This window comes from Musa acuminata, chromosome BXJ1-3 (assembly GCF_036884655.1).
Source record: "Musa acuminata AAA Group cultivar baxijiao chromosome BXJ1-3, Cavendish_Baxijiao_AAA, whole genome shotgun sequence".
NCBI lineage: Eukaryota > Viridiplantae > Streptophyta > Magnoliopsida > Zingiberales > Musaceae > Musa > Musa acuminata.
The window spans coordinates 37,754,431-37,773,996 of record NC_088329.1 but is presented as its reverse complement, the minus strand read 5'-3'; the positions used below and the strand labels follow the sequence as shown (position 1 = coordinate 37,773,996).

At 37.2% G+C, this 19,566-nt stretch overlaps 2 protein-coding genes across 4 annotated transcripts; both read right to left on the bottom strand.

The window, feature by feature from the left end:
- Window positions 1–256: 256 nt before the first annotated feature.
- LOC135584579 (uncharacterized) lies at window positions 257–1,574 on the bottom strand. 3 transcript variants are annotated; one of them, XM_065134420.1, is made up of 2 exons: window positions 976–1,574; window positions 257–839 (listed from the first exon to the last, which is right to left on the bottom strand). In XM_065134420.1, exon 1 carries the CDS (start codon window positions 1,502–1,504, stop codon window positions 1,001–1,003), a length of 504 nt encoding a protein of 167 aa, XP_064990492.1. In that variant the 5' UTR covers window positions 1,505–1,574; the 3' UTR covers window positions 257–839; window positions 976–1,000. The 3 variants fall into 3 exon arrangements, with proteins under 3 accessions (XP_064990492.1, XP_064990482.1, XP_064990487.1); XM_065134410.1 differs by having other exon boundaries at window positions 257–810; XM_065134415.1 differs by having other exon boundaries at window positions 257–810; window positions 987–1,574.
- A 10,278-nt stretch (window positions 1,575–11,852) lies between these two features.
- On the bottom strand, window positions 11,853–19,411 carry LOC135627926 (serine/threonine-protein phosphatase PP2A-1 catalytic subunit-like). Its single transcript, XM_065134389.1, has 6 exons — window positions 18,926–19,411; window positions 16,245–16,359; window positions 15,279–15,387; window positions 15,111–15,188; window positions 13,004–13,195; window positions 11,853–12,284 (listed from the first exon to the last, which is right to left on the bottom strand). Exons 1-6 carry the CDS (start codon window positions 19,176–19,178, stop codon window positions 12,111–12,113), a joined length of 921 nt encoding a protein of 306 aa, XP_064990461.1. The 5' UTR covers window positions 19,179–19,411; the 3' UTR covers window positions 11,853–12,110.
- Between the last annotated feature and the right edge of the window lie 155 nt (window positions 19,412–19,566).

Here is a 19,566-nt window from a genome sequence, read left to right as displayed (position 1 = left end):
TTTTTCTTTTCTAACATAATCTCTGGTTTCTTTTGTATTTAATTTTCAATAGCTGGAAAAACACGACCAAGCTGACCTAACTGAACTGGAATGTCCATCTCAGTCGAGGTTGTACATTTACTGGTCAGGTTTCGAGCTGTTACCATATTGGTAGTGTATAGGGTGTATAGCTGGGTTTATTCAGATAACTCATGATGAAGCCAAAACATTTTCGTGTTTTTTGGGTCAAAATAGTATTCTTTACTCTCTCATAAGCTTCATAAAAAAACTGCACAATCGTTCCTTGGCATTAAATATATTAGTAAAAGTGCTAATATTTTGGGCGGAAATGGGGAGAATAGGAAGTGCTGAACATAGGAAAAAGGAAGAAATAGGAAGTTATGAACATGAGAGAGAGAGAGAGAGTAGACTTTGGTGAAGAAGGGAAAGAGGAGGAAAAGGCCCGATCCCGTCTACTCATATTTCTCTGGTCCAGGCATCATTTGATCTATATAACCTCCGAGTATGGCACATCATTTGGTCTATTCAGCTCTGTTCTGAGAGTCGAAGTTATGTCTAGAGAGAGAGAGAGAGAGAGAGTAGAATTTGGTGAAGAAGAGAAGAGGAGGAAAAGGCCCGATCCCGTCTACTCATATTTCTCTGGTCCAGACATCATCTGGTCTATATAACCTCCGCGTGTAGCACATCATTTGTTCTATTCAGCTCTGCTCTGAGAGTCCAAGTTAGGTCTCACGTGCAGCGACCATCTGAACTAGTTTTCTCATTTTCTTCATTCGGTGCACCCATCGTTGGAGGGTAAATGGTCAGTTTCTGTAAATTTGAAAGCAATCAGCTTCTTACTGAAACATTTAGATCAGAAGAAAAAGCAAAAACACATCATTACTCTGTATTAGTTTCGGTTATCCAAACGACATGCATACTGTACAGTGTAGAACACAGAAATATAATATGCTCGAAGGGATTAAACAGCATTACCGAGACTTCACCTCAAGAGCCCGCATCATGCCATCAAGTGCTTCTTTTCACAGCCATCCGTGTCGCCGTAACCATCGCTGTCGAAGACGAACAGTGCGCAGAAGCCGCCGGTGACAGTGAACCCCGCCATGCACCAGACGATGACCGCCACGGCCGGTGGCATGACGGCGGCCACGCGGTAGCTGAACATGGCTACGAGCAAAGCTGAGAGGCACCACACCGCCTTCTTGAGGTTCTTCCTCATCTGGACTGCCGCCTCGGGGGTTCTCTCGAAGAGGCGGAGGCAGTAGAAGAGCGAGATCAAGTCCGCGTACGATGCGACGACGAAGGCGGCATTCCCGGGGTCGTCCGTGGATCGGTACAAGGCCAGCAGGAAGTTGAAGGTGAGGATAGCGAGCACCAACACCCGCATCCACGGGAAGCCGCCGTGCTCCCCAACATTGTCTGCCTCGGCAGCAAGTAAGCCGGCGGCGCCTCCATCGCCCTCGGTGCGCATAGGATCGTTGCCGGCGCCTGTTGCTGTCGACATGAAACAGAGCAAAAAAGAGAGAGGAAACGTACCGTGCCTCGAGTCGTGACGCACTACATCCGTCTTGTACTTATTTCGTTTCATTTTATCGAGTCGCCAGCGGTGTAGTACTCTCGCGTTTACACTCAAGCCAATACTGCTCTGCTAGTGAGCAAGACGATTGAACCAAATATAATTATAAAAGAAAAATCACAAATTGACAACTTTGGGTCCCAAATCTTGTGACCATGATTTATCTTTTATTATATCCCATCATGTCATTAATAGGCGTGACATTATTATGACGCTAGAATATTCGATTCAATAAAATGCTAATAAGAATTGCTTTTTATTTGAAGTCTATCATTGCATGTTAGTTCTAACATTTAAATCTACGAAGTGCTTACAGAAACGACAAAGTTGGAGTTATGCCCCTCGCTCCAAATAAGGGGTTGAATGTTTCTTTGTTTTAAATGTACTCTTTTTTGAGTCATTTTCTTTGTAGAAACATCAGATGGCAGAAGGCTGCGGATCCAACGGTAGTTGGAAAATACTTCATATAAATTATTCATACACTTGTAAGCCTAAGCAGCACAAGAGCTGCTTAGGCTTAAAAGCTCCATAGGAATGTGCTACCGCGCGAAGTTTCGCGGAACCTTCGCGACTGACTTTTGTTTGTCGTGATGTGAGCGGTCACGTTCTCGAACATGGACATTGGACCACATCGACAATATTATATATAGTATATTGTAATTTTTTAAGACGTAAATTTTATAAACTATGATGTCATGCAATTTGAAGCAGTCTTATTCGGTTCGGATTTACATGCGGTTAAATTAATTTTTTAATAAAAAAAATTGAATAAATAATAATTAATATCGATAACAATGGATCGAAGAGCTTTTAACTCACCCAAAAGAATATCTTATGATATTGATAGAATATTCTTTCAAGATTTTTCATTCGAGCATTGTGGATGTATTGCTGATTGGGTTCGCATGTTGAATCATGATTGAAAGTAAATATTAAAGTAGATACATGTTCTTACAATTGATCCTCATTAGCTGAAATCTAGATAGTATCGTACAATGACGATAAGGGTTTTTACGGAACGGCACCTTCAATTTCTATTTAAATCTGGAAAACCAATATCTTGGCTTTATTAGAGAAAAAGACTAAGAGTATTCAAATTATTTGAATTGTTATATTTTTCCAAGTCAAGGAAGATGTTTCTGGCACGCTGGTTTACATTGAGTGGATGGGTTTGTCCTATGGATGACTTCAATATCTAAAGGCTGACTCTCAATTTCATAATTGACTTACTTTGGAATACAATTTGGAACCATACATTTATTTATATATTTGTTAATTGATGAACATGATCTATATAGACATATGGAACCATACATCTTGATCGAAAAAGAATCAATAAAAAAAAAATCGAATGCTGCCTCGAAATATAAATCATGATCAAATAAGGGTTGATCCTATTCATACGAATTTCATAAATATCTCATTTCAAAAATAGAAAGTTTGAAATGATTTAGATATATATAATAAATTTTGAACATTTCCATTATGTTTCTCAATTTTTCCCATATTATTTTTATAAATAATACAAATATACTTAGGACAAGTTCAAGAAACAGTTAATCTTATACGTTCTATAACTATTAATATTAAAATTTGTATTAAAGTTTGCAACATTTTAAATAAATAGATAAATGGATCTAAAAATTATAAAAATTATTTATTTTTTTCAAAATCAAAATGAAAATTTGATAAATTAAACACACATAACAATATTTTTTTAATTTTATAAGAAGTAATAGAATCGTTCAGTTCATGGAGGAATAAATATTGGTAAAGTTTTATTTTGTTAAAATAATCAGATAAAATCATTTTGTTAAAAATTCCTAAATTAATTATATTTTGAAATATTGTTACGTACACAATTTACGAGAATCAACTCGTAAATGTGGCAACTAAACACTGTAACAATTTATCAATGCACCGAATCGTAAGATTGAATTATTATTATTATTATTATTATTATTATTATTATTATTATTATTATTATTATTATTATTATTATGTTATACTTTAGGCATTAGAGAGGCTATATTTCAAGCCCCTCTCAATATCATGACGTTTAGCGGTGGTGTCGTACTCAATGCCTTCCCTACTTTTACGAGATGGTACTGCACTTTATCGGTGCCATTTCGATCTTTATGGGATGACGGCGTTGTACTTGGTCGGTGTCGTCCCGACTTTCGCAGGACGGCATGGTACTCAGTCGGCGCCCTCCCGATCTTTGCGATATGACATTGTACTTGGTCGGTAACGTCTCGACTTTCGTAAGACTGCACGGTACTCGGTTGGCATCGTCCCGATCTTTGCAGAACTACATTGACCGAGGGGTGTGATCCGGTATGTTGATCTTGACATTGATGTGACTGTGAATAGTGGTTGAACGGTAGGTTACCAAAATATGTCCTATCAAAAGTATATTTAATATCTCTTAAGTCTCCGCTTCTGAATGTTGTTGGAAACTTGCACATTCAGATATGTTATTGTATCTCTATCGAAATCCATTTCACATGAGGCGTTCTCTCCGCATTGAATAATTAAATATTAAGTATGTTGGCTAATGTATTTGGTAAAAACATCGATAGATTATTATAAGATAATCGAGCGAATCTTATGTTCGTCGCTTATTTTTTTTAATTAATAAATAAAACAGAAGGAAAGCATATTTGATAAGCCTTTTACAAGCTTATTACTTTTCACCCTTCTTTGCTGTCATGAGAAGCAACCCCACATGAAGAAAGAGATCAAGAAAGACCACAGGGGTTAGTGGAAAGTTTGGTCCTTCTAAACTGTTATCTCATGATCGTAATTTTGTAGGAATGGAAAAAGAAAGTTGGGCATAGAGATTTTAATGTCAAAATTGATCATATCATGTTTGATCGATTTCATCAATAATAATTATTGTCGTCCATTTCTCGAACTCAATCGTCCTTTAAAAAACAAAAGATTTTGGTAACGTTATATAAGTAATTTGATATATTGTCTTACATATACATGTTCTTCATACAGGGTAAATTAAAAAAGAACATACAATCCATTTTCTTATCTTAGTTGAAATTATAGTATAAACACTAATCTCTATGTAAATGTGAAAGAGATTTTTGAGTCGCGAGCTGAGGAACAGACACATACAGCACCTCCTGAGAAGGGTGACGGAGTATTGCGGATGTATGCCATCAACATTACAAAAGCATTAGCAAAAAAGCATGGCATAAAACATTTTTCACTCACTCAAAAAAATTCTTTAATTATTTTTTCCATTATCTTCTCTCTCTTTTTTATTTTTATTTTTGACCAAAAGAAGAAAAATTTATAAATCAAAACTTAATACAACCTTTTGAATCAAAAAATCTAGATTAAGAGATAAATTCGTCTACCAATTACAAGTAGAACTTAGATAGAATTCCTATCAAAGTCGACAAGTCAATTTATCACAAGAGCTACTATGTTTTTAATTAAAGCAAAATTACTTCAAAACAATACTGACTTATTATTTAAGATACCAATAATAGTTTTAAAATTTGATTCTATTATCAATAGAATTACTCGTATGTCCACAGTCTATCCCCGCTTGAATGACTTGCGCCTCACACAAAATATCATCTTTTTCCTTGAGCCTCTCGAAACCATGTAAAACACATGAGTTATTAGAATTTCTAAAAATAAAATCACAAGTCAGTTAATTTTTTTGGATTTATTCTATCTTTCTTTTCTTTATTCCATCCATAAAGTTGTAGAGACGCCCATAAAAATAACAAGACTCAAATATTTATATACCAAATTGAAATATTTGAGAGATTATTTTTATTTAAAAACTATTTATTAGTCCTTGATTCACTTACCATGAGTCATTTTACAGAAGCAAATTTTTTCTCTCTCTCTCTTTAGGAAACATAGACTATAATAAAAGAGAGCGATGGGTATGGTTTAATTATTAATTTTTTATATATTTTTTTAATTTAATGCTATACTTTAGGCATTAGAGATGCCCCCTCTCAATGTAATTCTTTAACAATTTACTATCATATCGAGAGCTTTCAGTACTCAAATATAATATTAATTTTTTCTCACCCAAGTCAAGTCCAAACCAAAATGGATTGATTGTCCTACTTGAATATGATCATCACTATCCGAAGATACCACTACTACTGTATATTTAAATTAAATTAAAAAAAGCTAATTTTAGGATAATAGCAGTCTCAAGAGTATTGCTTCATATTCTTATTAAACTCAAAATACAAGGTTTCAGGGAACATGACATGTAAAGAGCCACAACCATATGATACTACAATATGATGGGAATAAGGATCCAGAATTTATTGTTGAACTGATTCCAACAGAAATGTGTACAAAACAAAGAAGGTAATCTTGCTTCCTATTATTGTAATCATGATCATGATGGTGTCTCCAGCTACTACAACAACCAAAAAGATAAACTCTCTTTTAAATCTCATCATTGTCATTGAAACAAAATAAATTTATAGAAATTATCTAGCAGAAATATTCAACTAAAATTATCTACCCAATCCAAACTTGACTTGTACGAGAAAAATATAAATTTAGAATGAGCATTGTAGGCTTAGTAGAGATTATTTCAACTAAAATCTTTCAAAGATGGTACAAGAAGATGTAAATTAGTTTAATCGATAAAGACTTTAAATCTCATCTTTATTATTTATTCTTAAATATATATATATATAATTTATCGAAAATCGATATAAAATATATTATAATATGCCCGTATCCATTAAGATACTAATCCCATCTTAACGTGTTAATTGATAATAGCTCGTTTTTTGTATTCGTTTTCTCTTTTTAATCAATTATCTTCTCTTTCTCTCTTATTTTTTTTTCCCTTCCTCTCTCTCTCTTCCTCTCTCTCTCTCTCTCTCTCTCTCTAACCCGCGGACTGCATCAGCCTATGGGCTGCTCGACTAATTGACCGCGGTCCGCTGAGCTACAAGTGAGCTTCTGGCCATCGGACTACCGGTGGTGGGCCTCTTCGGCTACGTTGCATTGGGTTATTAGGCCTTCTTCTAAAAGAGTCCAAATAATATGAATCAGCGTTTCCTCGACTGTTATAAGGGAGTGCATGGATCGGTCAAAGGTTATACATCTAGGAAATAATCTACTTTAGGATATATCCGCGAAATAAAAAAATATATATTCAAATATCAACAATCAAATACAAATCAAAAAGGTCAAGGGAAGATCCAAGTGGTGGTACCATAATTCTTACTCAAAAAATCAAATTATATTTTTATTTTTATTAATTTAATCTCCACTCGAGCATAATCAACCACCAAAACACACTTTTTTACACGAAATCCAAAGGATTTTGTATCATGTTTTCGCTTATCCTTAATAAATCTAATAAAAGATAAGCTTAGAAGTCATGTTTTTCATATCTCCCACGGAAACGTAGGTAGACAGACAAAGCATATTCATATTCATATTCATATCTTCTAATAGTTGAGCTTTTTGTTGGACAAGGACACAAGTATTAGAAATCTAAACGATACATATGATCGCTTGGGTTTCTACCCAAGTTGTAGACTAAAATCCCACCCGAACGACTAAAATATAGAGACTAAAATCCTACCCAAGTTGGTCAAGGATACCGTTAAGGCAGATTTTCGATACTCAAATATAATATTATTTATTCCTTGTGCAAGTCAAATATAATATTATATCAAGACGGATTGATCGTGAAATGATTGTCACCGTTAGATTACTGATCTTCGAGAAGTTTCTTGTTATCTTATTTTATGATATTTTTATTTATAATTTTGATTTTGATTTTGATTTTTTGGTTTGTTTGTCATTGTAGGTTGATTATCTTCCAATTATTCTTAACTATTTTATCAACTAGAGAGACTTTCTAATCCCATTATTTTTTTTTTGCTTTCCTCCAAATGGATTTAACGTAAATTTCATTCCCAAATAATATGAAGGCGAAGCCAAATGACAAGTACATACGCGTCGAGCGCCCTATAAATATGCTGCCCCATTTGCTTCTCGTTAGAACTTGCACTCCGACATGCTAAGCGCACGGGAAGCGTTGGTTCGCTGGCAAGAGGTGGCCGCCGGTCGGCCTGACATGGAGCTTGGTTACCCCGACACCGGCACGAACAACGGCTTCCCGTCGATTTACGTGTTGGTACAGGCTTTCTTTACTCTCCTCATCTTCCTGTTGGTCGTGTACCTCTGCAGGAACGACCCTTGGCTTGCTGCACCCTTCATCGCTGTGCTCTTCTACTGCCTTCGCCTCTTCGAGAGGAGGCCCGCGGAGTCCGTCCAGAGGCGGAGGAACCCCATGATCGCAGTCTGGTTCCTCTCCGCAATCATGAACGCCATGTTATCCTACAACTTCCCCGCCATCATGCCGCCGCATGTAGCGGTCCTCGCATGGTTCCTCTCCGTCACCGTTCCGCGCCGCGCACGTTGTCTCTTTCATGCTCTCTTCACCTACGGGAGCGACGATAGCTACGGAAGGCCCTCCGAGGTCCGACGCTCGACCAGGTTTTCTGTGAGGCTTGGGGTGCAAGCATGGCTGTCCATCATCCAGAACACAATCCACCTTGAGCACCCACTTCGCCATGGGGACCTTGACATCGATGAAGTGTTCACTGAGGAGATAGTGTAACTATGTAATGAGATTTCTCGCAGACATTGTTAACATTAGATATATATGGTGCTTTACTACGATCCAAATCTTTATGATATAGTGAGGATAACTAAAGGGTCTTATAATTGATTTTAAATTTTTAATTTCATCTCGATGAGATATATCGTTGTTCTGATATGCTTTCGATTGTTAATCTCTGGATTTTTTTTTTCTTTGATTTTGGAATTCTTCTTTCACTTGTGTTTTACATTTGTTCAGTCAATTGATACTTAATTGTCTGTTTGTCGCACGCAGCTGTGTTGTTTCAATAAAAAAATATTGTTCGATTAGTTTCTGGACGGTTTTCAATAGGATCACTCGAACTATTAGTTCAACCTATACTTTCTATCATCAACCTCTTTGTCCGAATGGATAGAGAGGTATTTGAAGATCGATTCTTCTATTTCTGGTTTTCTATGCTTACCTAATGATGCCGCATGAATTAATTGAAATCATGATATCAACAAAAGTTCTCGGGTTCTGATTTTTTATAGAAGAAATTATCATGTAATATGTACTACCAAACAATCATACATGCTTAATGTAATTATAATTTCTAATTAAAAAAATATTCACACATCCACTCGAAGCCTTTTTCAACGGCTCGACTTGAAAGCATCCTTTTCAACACGACCTTGAAAGCATCCTTTTCAACTGGCCATCTTCAAATAGTCAATGTGAACAAGTCTATGTGAAGTGCCCTTTTTGTACAAAGCCTTGCAATCCCCTCCAACAACACTAAGCGATTGACTTCTTCTTTATGTTAAATGATTTAATTGATGAACTCTTGTGTTAAATAAAAAGTACAAACAAATTAACTTGATTTGGTCTCGATAAACAGTTTTTCCACTCATCTGACTACAAACAAACACTTTTTTAACCCGAGTTTAATATTTTAATTGAAGATCAATAAATGACACCTAAAATGCCACAACCATATGATACCGCATTATTCCCATACAAGTCCGCTGAAGAAAATTCATGTCCACCCAACCATTCATGAAGAGTTGATTTCATAGAACGCAATCCACACAACATCCGACGAGCACAGGGCATTCGCACGAATGGACGGGGGGTGGGTGGCTTTGATTGCCATCTTCGCATCGTTTTCATTTTTAGGCCTTCTTGGGGTTGTTTAATTTTTTTGATCCCGATTGAATCATCTTCAAGTCGTTTTCATTTTTTCGATCGAATCATCTTCACATCGTTTTCATTTTCTTGGATGATCACAATAAACAACGCTTAGCACCTCACATTCGATCGAATCATCTCGGATGGCACAGCATTGACCGTCACTTTGACACTTTCTCGCGCAGTCAAAATTGACCCAGTCGAAATGAAATATTTGAAAGATTATTTTTATTAAAAAACTATATATTATTCCTCCCATGAGTCATTTTTCAGCTAACAATGTTTTCGTTTTTCTCGCTATTTTCGGAAACCATGAGCTATATAAAAGATTGATGGAGATGATTTAATTGTTAACCTTTTAGACCTCATTTTTTTTATATATAATTTGGAGTTACTACTAATATAGGCATTAGAGAGACCATATTATTTACTATTGTATCAAAAGGTTTCAATATTTAAAAAATAATATTAATTTTTTCTCATGCGAGTCAGGTCTAGACCAAGTTAGATTGATCGTCCCACTTGAAAATGATCACCACTACTTTACATTAAGTTAAATAGGAAGGAAGCTAATTTTCGAACAACTAATTCTAACATAAATGTGTATAAAACAAAGAAGAAGGTAATCTTACTTCCAAATAGTAATCATGATGGTTTCTCCAACTACAGAAACAACTAAAAAAACATATACTCTCCTTTAAGTCTCATCATTGCCGTCGAAATAAAATAAATTTATAGAAATTATCTAGCAGAAATATTCGTCCAAAAGATCTTCGTTTGTACCCAATCTAAACTCAGACCATATATCAAACGGTTCTATAAGAGCATAGAAATTAGAAAGATCATATAATTGATTTAAATATGATCTTCATTAATTTGTCGTATGTTACTCTTGACACCATGGTTCATGTTTGAAAGGTTTCTTGTTAGATTAATGATCTTTGAAAAGTTACTTATTATTTTATTTTATAATATTTTTATTTATAATTTTGATTTTTTTTTTTTTTTGTTTGTCATTGTAGGTTGATTATCTTCCAATTATTGTTGACTATTTTATCAACTAGAGAGACTTTCTAATCCCATTATTATTATTATTGTTGTTGTTGTTGTTGTTGTTGTTATTCCTCCTCCAAATGGTTTTAACGTAAATTTCATTCCCAAAAGCGCAGTATAAAATATGCTAATCCCGTTCCATTTGCTTCTTGGCCTCCGACATGCGAAACGCGCGGGAAGCGTTGGTTCGCTGGCAAGAGGCGGCCACCGGTTGGCCTGACATGGAGCTTGGTTACCCCGACACCGGCACGAACAACGGCTTCCCGTCGATTTACGGGTTGGTACCGGCTTTCTTTACTCTCCTCATCTTCCCGTTGGCCGTGAACCTCTGCAGGAACGACCCTTGGCTTGCTGCATCCTTCATCGCCGTGCTCTTCTACTGCCGTCGCCTCTTCGAGGGGAGGCCTACGGAGTTCGTCCAAAGGTGGAGGGAACCCAAGCGCCGTGCTCTTCTACTGCCTTCGCCTCTTCGAGGGGAGGCCTACAGAGTTCGTCCAAAGGTGGAGGGAACCCAAGATCGCACTCTGGTTACTCTCCACAATCATGATCGCTATGTTATCCTACAGCTTCCCCGCCATCATGCCGCCGTATGTAGCGGTCCTCGCATGGTTCCTCTCCGTCACCGTTCCGCGCCGCGCACGTTGTCTCTTTCATGCTCTCTTCACCTACGGGAGCGACGATAGCTACGGAAGGCCCTCCGAGGTGCGACGCTGGACCAGGTTTTCTGTGAGGCTTGGGGTGCAAGCATGGCTATCCATCACCCAGAACACAATCCACCTTGAGCACCCACTTCGCCATGGCTACCTTGACATCGATGAAGTGTTCAGTGAGGAGACAGTGTAACCACGTAACGCAGGCATTGTTAACATTAGATATATATGGTGCTTTACCAGTAAGGATTGTGAGAGATTTAAGTGAGAGGTGTTCAAGGGGAGTCTTTCAAATGGAGACTCCATGTGAAGTGGCCTTTTGTTACAAAAGCGATTGACTTCTTTTTTATGCTAAATGATTGAATCGATGAACTCGTGTTAAATAAAAGTACAAACAAATTAACTTGATTTGGTCTCAAGAAACAGTTTCTCCACTCATCTGACTACAAACAAACACTTTTTTAACCCAAGTTTAATATTTTAATTGAAGATCAATAAATGACACCTAAAATGCCACAACTATATGATACCGCATTATTCCCATACAAGTCCGCTGAAGAAAATTCATGTCCACCCAACTATTCATGAAGAGTTGATTTCATAGAACGCAACCCACAGACCATCCGACGAGCACAGGGCATTCTGTCAGCACACTGCTTCAAATTTTCAGACATGTAATATGATGAGGTTGTCAATAACTACGATCGACCGGAGAACTTCTAGTGAAACAGCTGGTGGTAATCATGTCATGCGTCTCAAAAATGAAGAAGAGAGATCGTGCATAAAAACAAGATGATCTTGCTTCTTATTGCTGCTTCTGCATTCAGTTTCAGATACAGCAGCATTGCACGCTGCACGCCCCCCTGACAGTCCGTCGTCCTCTAGAACTAGCACCACCACCACCGGCAGTAACTATTAACTTCCCAAACGAAAAAATGGTAATCATGGTGGTCTCTCCAACTTACTAGAAACTCGTTTCTAGGACATCTACAGAACAAACATGAAGGTGGATAAACATAGTTTTGGGCCGTCAAGACTACAAAAAGTAGTCGGGAGTTTTGCGAGTTGTATCAGGTTCAATTTGTCGTGGTGCTGGATCAAACTGAAGGAAGTTCTGATCCATGTTCTCCCCAATCTCTAATATAGCTGCCATATTACCACACCGGTAACAGTAGTTTGGGGCGCTAAATACTGTGACAACGTTTCTTTCCTGCAGCCATGACAAAAATATACAAAATCTATGAATCAAGTTGCGACTTCTAAATATTCAATCAATAGTACTATGCTCTATGGCAGAGAATCTTTGCAAATGTGCTGAACATCTTCCTATAATTGAAAAATGCATGAGCTATGATGCACAAATCCAAGATTACACTTGAATCTTTTCCTTTAGGAAAATGCAACAAATTAATTGTATAGGCAAAGGCAAAGTTACAACAAAACATGCTACAGTATTATCATACATGGACACATTCAGTCTGGCTAGCCTTAGTATTGTAGTTTGATAAGCATCAGGAAGACACTAAACGAAATGATCAAGGAGAAGATATCCAAAGTTACCACACATGCCTCATAATTATCATACATGGAAAACATACAGCCCTGAAATCCGGCTATCCTAGCTTTAAAGCTTGAACAAGATGCTAAACAAGAAGGAGTAGATATCACAAGATAGAAATTTGAAGTATCATATGAAAGTTGGAGAATAACTATGCTTTTGAGTTTAATCTTATTTTTCCAGCATTCCTTATATGACCATTTCTGTTTCGTGCTTCTATGACTTATTTACCAAACTGCTCATTTGTCTATCACATGTTAATCCTGCAGTTGGTGTGATAACATCAATCTTTAAGAAATGCACTTTATGGTAACCATTAGGTATCAGAAATCTACAAATTGACCAGATATTTAACTGACATTTCAACCCACCTGGCACCAATTAAAACCCTCCATAACAAGTTGATGGGCTCTCGCAATAAGAGTCAGACCATTATTATGATTAAATTGCTGCGCAATGTCTTGTCCAAATGTGTATCCTGCTCCCCTCGGCGATATACCCCATCCACATCGATCATCAGGATCGGACCAGAGCAAATCACACATAGGACCTTCATGTGGAACCTATATAAGAATAAACATTTAAGTTATTGTATATGGAAAGGTAAGACTGCATACATTGATCCTCAGACCTTGCATTGGCGGAGCCTTGTGCACTGGGTACGTTTTTATTTTTAATATGGAAACCATGTAAAGCATCTTATATGTCAGAAACACAAATAACATAACAAATACTTAGGAGAAGAATATAAGGAATAACTTTTAAAAAATTCCCAAATCACAATTGCATAATAAACGAAGAAAAAATTAAGTTGTTGAGATATTTCTGATGGACATAATTTATTATGATCACCCTGCAACTCACAGCTAAGTGTACAAGCTATTGCTTCAGAACATCTTGTTGATGTCTGAGCTAATCTCACAATGATATCATCCTTCAACTTTTACTAACATAATTATTATGTGTTCTAGAATTAACCCACATGCACGAAATCGATATTATGATGAAGACAAACCACTACTGAATCAAGTACCAGCTGGATCATGAGAAATTGGATCTCATGTTGCTTAATTCCAAATCATTTAGATGGATTAGTCATGAGAGAACAAACTTGATAGAGCATGGTCAGGATTTTATCAGAAGGTACTGGGTTTCGATGTATTCCCATCTCATTGATCCAGATCAGCACTGGCAGAAAGTGTATGTAGAGTAATCCTGCATTCTGCCTCGCTTTTTGGATCAGTTTGAATATTTATTTCTATAATATCTAGAGTATCTAGATTCCAGCCAGTTGGGTTAGTTATCCATTTCCAGCATGTGAAAAGCAAACAACCTATTAAAAATATATCAATTACTTGAACAGAGTTCCAATTTGGATTTGTGTGAACTGTGAAGAATATATAATAACTTTAAATATCATATGGACCAACCAGAAAAGTTGTTCAAAAGGAAGTGACTACTGACTGGATTAAGAAATTGAGAGAAAAGTTTAAGAGCAAAAAATTAAACCAAGGACCAGTATATCAAAATTTTAATAAAAGCAGAAAATATTTGCTATTTATGGGCCTGGATAATGAACATAGTATAATGCCATCCAGTTAATTTAGTTCTAACTTACAAATGAAAGTCAGAAATGTTACAGTTCCATTCACCAAATAGAACTACAATCAGAACATCCGACATTAACGAAAAGATTGTCACAACAAGATACAACCTCTAACTCTTGAGACCTCTTATTGTTGTATCATAAAAGGAGAGCCTGCTAAGTTCTAGCAAAAAATTATTTTGATGATGAATACAAAGTTTCAGGGTCAGCACAAAGTAATCAAAGGCCTAAGATGATAAAGATGATAGATCTTCTAAAGCCTAGGAAATGTGTGACACACACCTCAATAAAAATGAGACATGCATACTAAGACAGACTATGAATTTAATGAAAAGATAGCACAGAAACTTAAAGAAACACAGCCAGCTGTGCCTCAAAAATAAACGGCAGACTATCATGGCTGTCTTCAGGCTCTGGTAAGGCGCATGAGGTGCATGCCTCAAGCATGCTTAATTGAATACCACAGGGCTCTCTTGCCTCACCTCGCCTTGAACATAGGCACACCTCAAATGCACTTTTCATGAGACTGGATGAGTTTTTGTTCCATAAGTGTTCCTCCATTAGAACTTGTATTACATGTTCAACTCATGTAAACAACAATTCTATTTGGATGGGAGTAAGACTATATTATGTCTCCAAAAACTTGAAATGGCAGTACATATGGAATGCACTAATCATCTTCTGGCAGGGTAAGATTGAACATTGATCCTCTTTAGACGTTACATTGGAGGAACCTCATGTACGGGGCTGCCCTTGTGCAGTGTAGTAATCTATCCTTCTAGTGATGGTCTAAATAGTTGACATAATCTGAGGCATTGATTGCTACACAACATAGATGTATAGACAAAGCAATAATATAAATTAATACATACCTCCTGTATACGATTTAGATCACGGATATTATCTAGTGTATCCAGCGATGGAGACAGGCCACCGTGCAAACAGAATATCTATGACAGGAAAAAAGTCTGCTTATAAGAAATTGAAAATGGCTAAATTAGTAATTCAAAATTCGAGGAAACAAGAGTAGGAAACTAGACCTGGCTCTCGATAAGAGCTGTAAGAGGCAGATAATCAAACAGATCAGTAAAATGCTTCCACACATTTGCATTTCCATACTTTCTCAAGCATTCATCATAAAAGCCATACCTGAAACCAAATCCCATGACAGATGAACTCGTAATAGGTGTTAATAAATCTCAAATATCAAGAAATTTATCCAACTACTGACAATTGGATGTCAAACTAAAGTCATTTTTTGTATAGTAAAAGGATCCAAGAGCCTAAAAACACTTTGAATGGCACATCCAGCATGCACTGGATCGGCCAGCACAGAATTCACTGGATTCCAATATATTTTCTTTTAGTTAATTAAACTAGGTATTGATTGATAGACTCATGTACTTCGACCTAGGCCGATACTTATAGTTCTCTATTTAGTGTTTCACGATGCTTACTAGTGGCAAATACCAGTTGCTGTATAAGAATGGACAAACCCTATTATCAAGCAGTAGCTGGTTGTGGTAAGTATGAACTATTGTCATTAGATGTCCAAATCGGTGCATATTGATTAGTCTTGGTATGGGGTCTCAGAGTGTGCCAAGGGGATGCTGACACACACTTGAAAATGTGATTGACATACTGATCATCAGGGAATCATGTCATACATTTGATAGGTACTCGTTAGTCTGCCTAGAAACATGTAAGATATTGGTATATTGAATGGCAACGATTGCTGGTAAGAAGGTCTATTGACTACAACACCAGGATTATCCAGTACTCAATTACCCATTGCCCATATAACAAAAATAAATCTTAAATAATAATTTTTAATTGGCAATGAATCATAAACAAGATCATGCTAGACAAAAAATATCACAATATCAACTACAAATTCAGTCTTCTATTATGAAAGAAAACCAAACGCCACCAATTTCATCATATGAACTAAATGCTGTAAAGCATAATGACCATAATTGAACGTGAAAAGAAAAATAGTCACTTACACTTGAGTTATTTGCCGGCTCTCATGATTTCCTCTAAGGATTGTAATTCTATCTCTGTAACGAACTTTCAAGGCTACTAAAAGTGTGACTGTCTCAACAGAGTAATAGCCACGATCTGCACGAAACATAGTAGTTAAAAGAAAGAAAAGACCTTTGGAGTATCTAAAGACAGGCACAAAAAAGGAAAAAAAATACAGCAAGTCCAAACCCAATAATGTAATTTGGATTTTGGACAACAGTACACAAATGAAAATCAAAATCTCCTAAAAATTACTGAATTTATCAACAAAAACAAAGATTGAATATCTAGCTAAGTAGCAGTATGTCACACTGTGTTGAGAACATATAAAGGAACAGGAAAGCAAAAGCTCGGGAAGAGAAACGTCATAATCCTTGCTGCAGCAAAACACAACCAAGGCAAGCTGTAGGTGGAGGGAAATAACTCGTGTAAATGGACATATAGAATACAAACGATCATACCTAAAATTCCACTTATTCCCGTATAAGATAGAACTTAATCTTATATGACTTGCACATACTGAAGTGAACCTTCTTTCAAAATTATTCATGGCAAAGAAATTAATCTAGTACAATGGTGAGGATGCTAGTCTACTACGTTATGTTTTTCAAGCAGAACACCATAATGTTTGGACTTTGGAAGGAGCTTTATAGAATAAACAAAAGAATTCAAATGCATTTATTCATTACAATTGTTGGGAGTTACTTACCTGTTACATCAATTTTTTGACAAATTTGAATATTTGGACTTGAGCACTCTTTTCAAACTTTTGAATTTTGCCATACACTTCATGATCATGGTATTATTTTATCAGGATGCTTGTGGTTATTATGGTTATTTGTTATGCCTACAAAACAAAGATGTCAATAGAGCACGAACCAGCTTGATTTGGGTAAAATAAGGTAGATCAAGTATCTTATAGGAGATTGAACATCAATATAACCCAAAGCTTATGAAGATTTAAGTTATATCATGGATGAACAACATAACAAATCTTGCTTGCAAAGCAGCATGCTAGAAACTAATTTTTCATACATTGAACAGGCAGAAGTCATATCTTCCCCCTCAGTAAAATAAGGTGGACCAAGTGTCTCACAGGAGATTGAACATTAATAGAACCCAAAACTTATGACGATTTCAGTTTATCATGGGGTTGCATGTCCACAAAACAACCAGAATCAGGAGAACTATCTCACATAGCTGTTTGGGATTTTTTATTTTCAATTAATGCTTCTTTCATCAATTGTTAACATCTTCCATGTCATACTTTCCAAATTCTACCATTCAGGGTGTTCTTAGACCTACTCATTCCTCTTTCTTGACCTTCATGTTACTCAAGCTCCTTGTCGGATGAGAAGCTCCTTATATCTTCTTTGCACATGGGACTGCAAATGAACTATAACCAGAACAAATATTGCTCACAAAGTAGCATGCTAGAAGCTAATTGCTTCCAACTAAGCTTAAACAAATTCAAGAGCAAGAAAATTTGTTCTCAAACCCCACAAGCTAATTCAAGCAGTTAAGTTCAAACCAGCTTAAATTCATTTCAATTAATCCAACTGAAATCCAAAAACCTCAGAGCTTGTATCCAAAAGTTGTAAAACGCCACTAGTATCATGTAACACAAGCAAGTAGTAAGGTCAACCATTCTTGCTCGCCCTTTAGTTCCTAATTTACATATCCACCAAAGCACATTCATATTTTGAGCTTTGTCTTCCTTTCTTAAGTTCTTTATGTAAATCACACAACACTGTGAGCCTATTCTTAAAACCATTGTGAAATATGATGATGATGCAATTCCAATAACATTCAAGGAGAAGCCACCTACCCATTATTTTTATGAAAAATATTTTATCTCTCTTAAATGCAAATCTAAAAAGACTCTGTTAGCACATACTTTAACTGTTGAATTTCACAAGATTTTTGAGTAGTTTTTGTCCCAAATATACTGACTATTTTTATACCAATGAAATCAAGCATCAGAAAGGAAACTTCATCCGAAGCTACAGTTTACTGTAATCCATACTATACTTTCACCCCCATATGACAAAAAAAAACTTGCTCAGTAGTAAAACAACATGTGCGCTATATACTTTCAGTTGTCAGCCACTGCCATCAAGTGATATGCCTTTCATCCAAGTATAATTTTCAGAATTAAGACTGTATAACTTGCAAAAAGCCAACTAGGATGTGTTGTGACATGTGAAGAGTTGCTAAGTCCAAGTGCCTGGCATAGCAAGTAAAGGACTTTTCCGGTGTGACTGTCGGAAATACATATTGTCAACGAACGATGTCATTCATTATGATGCCAAGTATATACTCTTTTACGGAAAGCTTTCCGAATTATATTTGGGTGCTCGAATAATTATCCGTCAATAAATATAGAAAGGTTGTCACCCAGCCAGCTAAAACTTGTACCACATAATTTCAACTCTCATGGGCAGAACACGAATATAAATCTCTTCCGTACGCGAAAATGATCTACTTGTGAGCACCATAAAACTGCAAGGGGAGAACAGTTGTGAATTTAAGGCACAAAAGGAATCATCAACCAACCAGGAAGCGAAATCAAATCAGACAAACAACGGGATAACAAGCCACCAAAGTAACACAAACGAAGCGAAAGATCCCTTCTTTAGAATGCCATGCCCTAGAGACTGACCGACATAGTCCCCCATAAAGAGGTAATTGGTATCGGGCGCCTCGCCGCCGATCTTGAAGAGCTCGACGAGATCGTAGAACTGCCCATGGATGTCGCCACAGACCGTGACGGGACACCTCACCGGCTGCACGTTCCACTCCTCGACGAGGATCGCCCGCGCCTGGTCGCAGAGGGCCTTCACCTCCGCCTCCGACAAGAACTTGCATTCCCTGAGCTGCTCGATCTGGCGGTCCAGGTCCACGTACGACGGCATCTTCCACTCCGCCGACCTCCGGTCCGTCCGATCTGCGTGCGACGGGAGCCGATCTGGGCGACCGGAATTCGGGCGGAGAGTCGGCGACGGCGTACCTCCGGCACGCGAGGATCAGGCGGATCGAAGCTTCAAAACAAGGGTTAGGGTTAGGAAGAGGAGGAAACGAGGGAAAGGGGGAGAGGTAGGAGTCGATCCGGAGTCGCCTTTGCTTGCGTCATTCCTCGCAGACTCCGTTCCCTTCTTTTTATTCTATTATTTGTTTTTCTTTTTTTATTTACGCAGAGCAGAGCAAGTCTGTCTCGCCCGAGCCAGGGAAGACGATTCCAACCCCACGGTGATGCCAGGGAACTCAATGACATCAGCAAAACATTGTGGGGCCGACATCGTC